General features: G+C 44.4%; 1 protein-coding gene across 1 annotated transcript; it reads left to right on the top strand.

The window, feature by feature from the left end:
• Positions 1-402: 402 nt before the first annotated feature.
• Positions 403-6,741, top strand: LOC309539970 (alpha-1-antitrypsin-like; the record flags this gene model as incomplete). The annotated part of the gene is made up of 4 exons (XM_082236492.1): positions 403-479; positions 3,304-3,938; positions 4,883-5,153; positions 6,579-6,741. 4 exons carry the CDS (start codon positions 403-405, stop codon positions 6,739-6,741), a joined length of 1,146 nt encoding a protein of 381 aa, XP_082092618.1.
• Positions 6,742-10,966: the final 4,225 nt, after the last annotated feature.

Genomic DNA, 10,966 nt, shown 5'->3' on the forward strand with positions numbered 1-10,966 from the left:
AGGTTAGGTAAAGGTAAAGGACCCCTGCACCGTTAAGTCCAGTCAAAGGCGACTATGGGGTGCGGCACTTATCCCGCTTTCAGGCTGAGGGAGCTGCCGCTTGTGCATAGACAGCTTTCCGGGTCATATGGCCATCCTGACTAAACCACTTCTGGAGTAATGGAACAGTGGGATGAGTGCCAGAGCACACATAAATTCCATTTACCTTCCTGCTGCAGCTGCAGCAGTGGAGCAAGCCGATTGGGTGCCTGGGGTGGCGTGTGTGCCCTGTGCCCAGGGGCGGGGCCAGTCACCAGCAGGGGCGGGGCCAGCCAGGGCAGGATGCTCTGCAGGGCCTCCAAGGAGTCTGCCTGTCTCCTCCCACTCAGCCACCCTACAGGTGGGCTGACTGTTTGGGACAGCATGGAGCCTGCTGGCACCCAAGCCACCACATCACTCCAAGGAGAGACGTGTGGCTCGGACGTGTTGCAGGCCCAGAGGTGAGGGCCGCCTGCCATTTTGTCACCCCTTCAGTGGTGACACCTGGGGTGGCCGCCACACACCACACCGCCTTCCTCCACCCCCACGTAGCGGAACCTAGCTAGGTTGGCAGGAGCTGCTAGCTTGGCAGGAGCTAAAACAGAGCAATGGGAGCTCACCCTGTTGTGTGGATTTGAACCGCCAACCTTCCAATCAGCAAGCCCAAGAGGCTCAGTGGTTTAACCAGCATCATGTATGTATGTATGTAACTAAGCACATCCTCCCTTTAATCACACTGCCTAGGATTGCACCCCAGGGAAGTCACTTTGGTGCTGCTAACACAGCGGTTTGACTTTGCCCCCTGAGGCACACTCCATTGTCTCACGAGACATATGGATACCAGCAACAACAACAAGCCACTCTGCACTCCACTGACAAAACTCTCCATACTCTGGGGGCAGAGCTGTCATAAGTCCCACTATTAAACTACAGCTCACTAGAACTGGATGCAGTTCAGTAGCTTGGCCACCACATATTGGTGTTTTTCAAACCATGGAATGAAATCACACTTTAGTTCACGGTTTTTGCAATCTCTGGAGTGATGAAACGAAGTTCATCCTCCCTTTAATCTTTACTCAATGACAATTCACTTTGAACTTCGCTGGCAAAACTCTGGGGGCTAAGTTTTCCTAAATCCCACTGTTTAACTACAGCTCATTGGAACTGGTACCACCACATATTTGTGTTTTTCAAACCATAAGATTGTGATCTTATCAGCTGGCACAGCATCAGATAGAAACCAGGTAGGTGTCCTTACCCAATTGGCTGCTGCAGCAGCAGGTAGAAGCAAGCCAGGGTCATAAATGGAAGGCAACCTAGGGAGAAGAGAGCTTACTCTACAAGCAAGAAGCAAGAGCAAACATCTCAGCCCAAAGGAGCAAGTGCCAAAGTAATAAGAGGCACTACAGGACGTTTTGGGGGGAAACCTAGGTATGTATAAAAAGGATCTGAAAAGTAATTGTTCACAATACACCATCCAAAAAGGACAGGGTGAAAATGTTCATGATTTTCCAAATTAAGGAGGGGAGAAGTAGAACTAGACAATGAAAGTGCAGGGGAAAGCAGGAGGAGGCACGTGGGGCAGAGACAAGTAGCTGAATGCGTGTGAGTGGGGAGAGGTACAAGTTAACATCAGGCCACCTGCCCCCTTGCAGAAGTGGCTGACTCTAAAAGCTGGCATTTAACATCAGGGCCTGGTGAAGCTGCCTGAGTGGCTGAAGCAGCTCAGGACAGTCCCCAAACTAGGACACCTTGCATTGGTTTTGAGGAAGACAAAATATAAGGCAAGCCAGTTGTGGATGATGGGCTACATCACTGGCAAGGATGATGAACTAGAGGGAACCCCAGCTGATGAAGTGTTAATTCATCACAATTTATTTATTTTAGAAAAGCAAATGGACCAATCAGGGCACAGTAAGGCGGCTGTCTGCTAAGATCCAAATACTGTGAGAATTGGAAACCCAGCAGCTGATTCCTAGGTGCCGGAAGTGCTTCATGTGATTCTAGCAGGGTAGCTGGAGGAGCCATAAACTTGGAATTTTTGGAAAAGAAGTAAAAATGAACTCCACTGTATGTACAATTGCACACACCACATATGTAGCTAGTAGGAGAATTCAACATAGTTTTAACAAACAACTTAGAAGCATTCAAGAATAGTAGCTATTTCTACACCCCACATGAGCCCCACTAATTTTGACTCATACCAACTGATTTCTTTGTTAAATCTAAACTATAACATCTTTATGGCCAGTCTGGTCAATGGATTAAAAACGTTTATTGGCAGCTATATATACCTAGAACAAACTGATTTTGTTCCAGGGCAAAGAATGACTGATCCAATAAGAAAATCATCAAACATTCTTCATTTTAGTAAAAAAGCAAAAGCAAATCAAAAACAAAACTGAAATATACTCGGAGTCCTGTAGTGATTTCATGCTTTTTATTGCAGCTTGTAAAACAGTGATTGAATTGCTCCCCAAATCTCAGGGTTTAATATACATTATTTACACAATGAGTCCTGATTCTGCTTCCCTCCTGGAGCCTGATTGATCTTTTCCTGCAGGCCAATCAGTTGTTGCATTCTAGGATCCTACTTGCCTATTTTTCTAGGATCCAAGCATAGTACATAACAAAAACACTTTAGCAAGTCTCTCCCTTGGAATTTTTTTAAGCACTTAATTGTGTAGAACCAAATTATTTAGTGGAAGTAGTTAAGAAATTTGAATTTGGCTCCAAATTATTATAAATTCTGAAAGGCATATATGATAGAGATTCATATATCCTTCTGTATACAAAGTAAATTACATGCGGTTACCACTACCTGCCTGCTCCATATGTGAAAATTCACTTATCCAAACATAAGGAATTATGCCCAAACCTTGCTATGCACTATGCAGATTCAGCTATCTAAACAGGTAAATTTTTCCCAGTTCCTTACTTCTTTGTTCTTTGCTATCTGGTAGCAGTCATTTCAGGAAGAAACCTTGGGGAGAATGGAGAGAGGGATTGGACAAATCCCTGATTAGAAAAGTTCCCAAAGGAAATAATGAAAACTGTCAACTTGTTATATGCAAACACTCACCTAATAAATGATTTCGAGGGAATGCATTGTGGGACCTGTATGTATTTCTGTTACATAGTTCTGTAGAACTATGCCACAAGCAACACATGAGGATGACTCATTCCCAGTAAATTTTGCTTTTGACCAAAATGAATTATTCAAGTATATTTCCATAGGAGAGTGCTAATACATTCTGTCTGGTGGTGTTTGCGTTTTCTTTTTAGTGAATCTCAAATTGCAATGAAACCAACCATCCTCCTCTCCTTGTTACTGATTGTCCTTCAAGTCCACAATGGTTATGGAGGTAAAGATTCAGTTCAAGAAAGGCTTGTTTCCGGAATTGATGACTTTGCCCTTAAATTCTCCAAACTCATAACTTCACGTCAAGGTGCCAGAAAGGTCTCCAGACAAGTAGCTTCACTCCAGGGTGGCAAAAATATCTTCTTCTCCCCTATGAGTATCTCCATGGCGTTTTCAATTATCGGCATGGGTGCTAAAGGAGACACCGAAAAGCAAATTTACAAAGGACTTGGATTGGAGAAAATTGACACAAGCATGATACATAAAGGATTTCAAGAGCTCCTCAAGGTGCTGACCAGTTCAAATCATCAAGGCATAGTGAACATGGGGAACGGCTTGTACCTAGCTAAGGGCATCAAAATAGCCACTAGGTACAATAAGGATCTCCAAAGTTTCTACAAATCTGAGATCTTTGCTGTTAACTTCAAAGACAATGTAGTGGCTGAAAAGCAGATAAATAATTTTGTGAAGGCCAACACTAAAGGAAAAATACGCGAAGTAGTAAGAGGCTTAGATCCAAGCACCATGATGGTTCTTGTGAACTATATCTACTTCAAAGGTATGTTGAAGAAAGATAAGTAATCAATATTTAAGGCTATGAATTGTTCCGTTATTATTATTATTATTATCATTATCATCATTATTATTCCCCACCCATCTGGCTGGGTTGCAAGGAGTATACCTTCAAAACAAAGGAAGCTTTGCTAACTAAAGTACATAACTTTGTCATCATTGCCTGCCAAGTTACCAGTTGCTAAGGGGTGGCTTGAAAACTGTTGAACGTCCCAAAATATGTAGCATTCAATGCAGCATTAGAAAAGGGCACGGGATGAGGCTGAGATGGCTAACCTGCAGGCTTCCAAATGTTTTTGGGCTACATCTTCCACCATCCCTAACCATTGGGCACACTGGCTGACACTGATGGTGGTGAACTCAAGCAACATCCAGAGGGCACCAAGGTCCCTGCCCCTGGATTTTTATCTACCAGACAGGAAGCAGCTCCCCTTGACTCAGTCCACGTTTGGGCCCATGAGACCCCACTATTCCCATTTCTTATCTCCCTTGCTATCTTCTGAAACAGGGGTCAGCAAACTTTTTCAGCAGGAGGCCGGTCCACTGTTCCTCAGACCTTGTGGGGGGCTGGACTATATTTTGAAGGGGGGGGGAATGAACAAATTCCTATGCCCCACAAATAATCCAGAGATGCATTTTAAATTAAAGCACACATTCTACTCATGTAAAAACACCAGGCAGGCCCCACAAATAACCCAGAGATGCGTTTTAAATAAAAAGAAACATTCTACTCATGTAAAAACTACGCTGACCATCTGCGGGCTGGATTTAGAAGGCGATTGGGCATGTTCTGAAATACCAATAGCATGTTGACTTACCCTTGGCAATCTTTCTCCTTTGTCTGCACTCTCCTGATTCAACACACTGCTTTCATACACATGGCTGAAGGTTAATTCTCAAATTGGCAACTAACTCTTCCTTTTTTCTAAGATGAGTGGGAAAATCCATTCATTCCTCGAAATACCGAAAAAGAAGATTTTTTTGTTGATGACAAGACAACTGTGAAAGTCAACATGATGAAGAAAACTGACTATTTTAGACATGTGCGTGATGAAAGTCTTTCCTGCTGGGTCATTGAACTTCCTTACAAAGGAGGTGCTGTTGCCTGGTTCATTCTGCCTGACAAAGGCAAACTGGAGAAAGTTGAGGATGGTTTGAAAGGGGAAACTTTGTCCAAATGGAGAAAATCTTTAGAAGCAGGGTAAGCCTTTTCTCTGCTGTTTCTATATGTCCCTGTAGTAATTAGTATTTATTAATGCATGGAATAAAGGCATCTGTTTTTAAATCAAGGAGGACATATTTGCAAAGGACTCTGCCAACACACCAACAGAAGAGCCAAGAAACTAACTGTGGTGAAAACAATTATGTTTATTTAATATGACCCTTTAGGGGACCTGCAAAACAAATTATACTTAGCCTGAGCAAAATGTGGTGTATGAAGACAAGTTCCCTAAAATTGTGTCACTCCTGACAGCAGGGCATCTTTACAGGTGATACTCAGTGATGCAGATAAAATAATTGGAAGGGATACTTCCTTCTTTCTCTAAGTTTCCTGGTGAGCTTGACAAGTGCACAGTAGCCCTACTGGAACTGCCCCCCTTGCCCCCAAATGTGCATTCCAAGCCTAAAGTTTATTTCCAATGACCCAGTACAAGTCTGAATAAGGTGACCAAAGGTTGCCCTTAACCCAATACTGCCTCAGTTATTTACTCCCTGCCATCTCCTCACTTTCCTTTCCAGCCCAGACTAACAGCCAATTAAAGCAATCAAGCATTGCCACTACAAACAAATGACTCCCAGTAGTATGAAGGAGGCCAAAAAAAGAGAGAGGTTTCTTGGGGCCAGTTAGGGGCTACTGTGAAAATGATAAGGGCCCTCCCTCTAGTGGTAGGATTTGCCTACCTAATGTTTCAAGATGCTTTAGGAGTCATGAACACTCATCACCATCCTATTTTCCTTCACTGGGTCAGCAGGAAAAGACGCTTGTAAGATTCTCTTACCTGCAATGAAGCTTAGAACTTTGTGCTCTGCTCTCCAAGTACAAGATTCATTTGGTTAGCAGTATATGCTCACCATATTCCTGTAGGATTTAGTAAGCTATTCTCCTCCCACTCTTGACAGCAGCAAAGAAACACAGAACACAATCAGAACTGATATACTCAGTGGTGTTGCATGTTTTGTTTGCATGCATGTGGGACCAGGGGCTGGGTGTGAAACCCAGCACACCAGCCCAACCCTTGCTGCTGCCACCACTGAGTGGGTGTGGGGTGTGGAGGGTTCATGGGGCCACGTTGCACCACTTGCCCACTCGCTCACACAGGGCCAGACCACCCCCCCCAATGCTGCCATTCAGCAAGAAGACTTGCAGCACGGCAGCAAGACCCCCCAGTGTCAGGCAGGGTAGAGGTGCCTGCAAGCTGACACCTGGTTCACGCCCCTGCCAAATCATGCACCTGGGGCTTCAGTCCCTGGCCCTCCCCACACGACGCCTCTGGATACACCCGAAAACAAACTGCAAAATGCTTCCCTTTAAGTAGACCTGATGTAGACCTGAAGCCATAAATGCTGCATATTTCTAAACAAAGTTTCTTATCGCCTATCTTTTAACGTTTTGATTCTTGTTCAGAACGCAATTTTATTTATCCATCCCCAAATTATCAATGGCTACATCCTACGATCTCAAAGATTTGTTGCCTAGGCTGGGCATTTCCGAAGTCTTTACTCCCAACGCTGACCTGACTGGAATTACTGGAGGTGCCAAGGTGAAGATTGACAAAGTACGTATATAAATGTGGTCAGTTTGGGTATTTCATGGTATGTTATTGGACTTTTTACAAGATTAAGTAGGTGATGGAAGGCACTCCATACCACTGAGGCCACCTGAGCCTCAAGTGATAGCAATGGATTCAGAAATGCCCCCAAACTGCATACCCACTCCTTCAAAGGGGGTGTTACCCCATCAAGAGCAGGCAACCTCCCATCCATCAAATCTAGGGGACCACCCACTAGGCTCTGGAGACAAGGATGGAACTACAGTGCCCTAACCCCAAACTCCTTGAAATGCCTCAGAAGGATACTGTGGTCAACAGTATCAAAAGCTGCCAAGAGATCAAGGAGACTGAGCAGTGTCACATTCCCCATCCCATCTCTCTCTTGATAAATATCAACAACAAGGGCAACCAAATCAGTTTCAGTGCCATGACATGGCCTGAAGCCAGACAGGAATTGCTCTAAGTAATTAGCTTCCTCCAAGGATGCCTGGAACTTGACCACCACCATCTCTAAAGTACTTGTCCAAAAAGGGGATCTTCTTCCTCTTTGGTGATCACTCGTAGCCGAGTAAGATTGTCTCCCAAGAACATGGTATTAATGGTGAGTCCATATGTGATTGTGGAGGCCAGTTCTGGATCCGCATATACAGGTGGGGACATAGGTTTCTGGGTGGGAGTTGATCACGGTGATCAACTTAGCACAAGATCAACTCTTAGCATGTTTCTCCCTTGCGTCCTGAGTTTGAGTGTCTTCAAAGCCCATGACACCTTTGGTAAAGGCTGTTCTCCAATTGGAGCGTTCATAGGCCAGTGTTTCCCAATTGTCGGTGTTTATACTGCATTTTTTTAGATTTGCCTTGAGAGAGTCTTTAAATCTATTTTGTTGACCATCAGCTTTACGCTTTCCATTTTTAAGTTCGGAATAGAGTAGAAAGGAGATATTTGCCACTGGACAATAGTGGTTTAACACTTCTGGGTGCAGGGAGAGTACTATCCCTTCCTTCAAGGCAGATGGTACCTTTTCTCCTTCCAATGAAGCATTAATCATTCCTGGTACCCACCCAGATGGGATGCGGGTGGCGCTGTGGGTTAAACCACAGAGCCTAGAGCTTGCCGATCAGGTCGGCGGTTCGAATCCCCGCGACTGGGTGAGCTCCCGTTGCTTGGTCCCAGCTCCTGCCAACCTAGTAGTTTGAAACCATGAAGTGCAAGTAGATAAATAGGTACCACTCTGGCAGGAAGGTAAGCGGCGTTTCTGTGCGCTGCTCTGGTCATGTGGCCCCATGTATGCTGTATGCCAGCTCCCTTGGCCAATAAAGCGAGATGAGCGCCGGAACCCCAGAGTCGTCTGCGACTGGACCTAATGGTCTGGGGTCCCTTTACCCACTGAGACGAACATCTGGGCCACTTCAAACAAAGTGGAAAATTTGTTATATCCTGCCTTTATTCCATTGAGCGCAATGTGTCACTCATGTCTCTCCACCACAAACCTACCTCAGGTCGCTTTAGCTCTGCATTGTATTCCTATATCCAACACACATACATCCCGTACCCATGGGGAAGAACAGTGATTGGGGAAGTACTGGGAGACCATCCTTTGAATGAGGATAGGGGGAGTATACATGTGTCTGCCGTTTCATCTGTGATGTGTTGGAGGCTGTGATGGTTTCCAGTAAAATACCTATTTTCCCTCCTGTGCAGGCTTCTCACAAGGCTCTTCTGGATATAGATGAAAGTGGCACCGAGGCAGCCGCCGCCACCGTTATGAGCTATAAGGTTGGAGCTGCTCCTGGGCCCCGTCCCGTTAGTTTGGTCTTTGACAGGCCATACTTTTTTTTCTTAATGGCATCAGTTGATGGGCCCATGCTTTTCATGGGGAAAACAGTAAACCCAGCTCATCCATGAACATAAGGGGACCATTCCGAGGCTTCCAATGGCCAGCTTTCTTAGTGACAAAAGAGCCTCCCTCCTTTGTTCTACAGACGCTGTGGAATCAGCCCAATATCAAAACCAGCAGTTGATTTTTCGGATGATTATGCCACTGACTACAAACTAAATGTAAAATAAAGTTGATTGTAAAACACTGGTTCTTGGAAGTAGGTGAAATTCATGTGCCTCATTTCAAATGTGTAACATGTTTCCTGCCCCGAAAAAGAACTTAGCAGAGTGCTAAATCCTACGCAAATGTCAACATGTTAAAAATGAAGGCTTTTAGATAAAGAGGGGAATGGCCCGAATAGCTCTGTTTTGGAACGTTTCGGCTCCTGAACACCGAAAATCTGGAAGTAAATGCTCAGGTTTTCAAGCGTTTTCCGGAAGCTGAATGTCTGATGTGGCTTCCGCTTGAATGAAGGACCAACCAACCAATCGGAAGCCACGTTTCGGTTGTTGAATGTTATGGAAGCTGAACGGGCTTCTGGAACAAATTACGTTGGACAACCAAAGTTTGACTGTAATGACATTCAAAGTACTGGCTGTGGTACTGACAAAAAACATCCTAGCCAGCAGCTGGAAACTGTAGCAAAAACTTTATTCCAGCTGTTTCCCTTTATACTCTTGAAATTTCCACATACTGTAGAGACTTCACTGTGCCTGTTTTAACACTTCACCATCTCCCTTACTGGAAGGGAGACACTCACAATCTTTTCTTAGAACCAAACTGTCTGCTTTTGTCAATTGGGCATTGAAGCAGTTGAACCCATAATACTGTACAGCTCATATTACAAACCTCAATCCTGGCATTACCTGTACATGGGGCATCATTCCCCGGAGATGTGGAGCCTGGATAACAGGGGTGGAGGCAGAGTTAAACTCCTCCCGGTAGATTCGCAGGAGGTCTTGTGGGGTGCTACCTTTCATAAGGATCCCGTGAGATCCATCAAGGGCCTGGGCTGGGTCTTAAAAGGTTCTCCGTGAGGGCTCAAATACCAGGAACAAAACTTTGAGGTCATGGTGGATTGTTCCATGCAGATTTAAAATATCCTCGGAGTCCTGTAGTGATTTCATGCTCTTTATTGCAGCTTGTAAAACAGTGATGAATTGCCCCCCAAACCTCAGGTTTTTATATACATTATTTACACAATGAGTCCCGTTTGATTGGCCGATTCTGCTTCCCTCCTGGAGCCTGATTGGTCTTTTCCTGCAGGCCAATCAGTTGTTGCATTCTATGATCCTACCAGCCTAACAGGCTGATTAACTTCCTCCTGGAGCCTGATTGGTCTTTTCCTGCAAGCCAATCAGTTGTTGCATTCTAGGATCCTACTTGCCTATTGTTCTAGGATCCAAGATTAGTACAGAACAAGATTTCTACCTATTGTGTGACTGCTGTGGAAAAGGGAAATTCCATGCATGCTTTAGGATTCCTACACAGCTTGTGACAGACATTGGTTCTCAGTTTACAGCTGCAGATTTTGAGCAGTTGCAGAGTATGACTTTGAACACATTACTTCCAGCCCACAATATCCACACTATCCTAAACTAGGGACTACAGGCTATAGCCCAGCAAAACTCTTGATGAGCACACAACTTAGGACAACTGTTTCTGCATTGAAATTAAATTCGCACCGACATGGCTTAATATAAGGAAAGTTGCATAATATTATGTCCAACATCCTGTGCCCATTTGATCATAACATATTTCACCGTTTCATCCTGAGTGTTCCATTTCAACAGCAGGTTATACATTCTTGACAAATTCTTAGTTTTGGGTTCTAACAGTTCTGTTTCTAATTTTGACTTTTCCACCTGGAAGCCAATTTTCTTATCCATTTTGGGAAGCCATCACAGCCTCCAACATATCACAGATGAAAAGCGAAACACATTTATAATCCTCCTATCCTCATTCCAAGAATCATTTCCCAGTGCTTTCCCACCATCAAAACACACACAAGGAAAAAACCACAACCACACAAACACACACAAAGAAAACAACCCCACAAACAAAAATGCACACAAGCACACATCCATTGGGTCTAAGGTTTAAATGCTTCCAGTCAGCTGCCAGTGTGTTGTGTTATGTTACATATTTTCATGTTATAAGCCACCCTGTGATCCTCAGGTGAAGGGCAGTATATTTATTAAATGAATGAATGAATGAATGAATGAGCCACTGTCGTGTGTGCAGTCTCTTCCCACTCCCCCTCTTTCGGCCAACTGCATGTCTCCCACTTGTTTCTTTTTCTGCTAATAGACACAACAAACTTTGTTGTTGTTGTTTAGTCATTTAGTTGTGTCCAACTCTTCG

The sequence above is a fragment of the Podarcis vaucheri genome (assembly GCF_965113315.1).
Source record: "Podarcis vaucheri genome assembly, chromosome: 1".
Lineage (NCBI taxonomy): Eukaryota > Metazoa > Chordata > Lepidosauria > Squamata > Lacertidae > Podarcis > Podarcis vaucheri.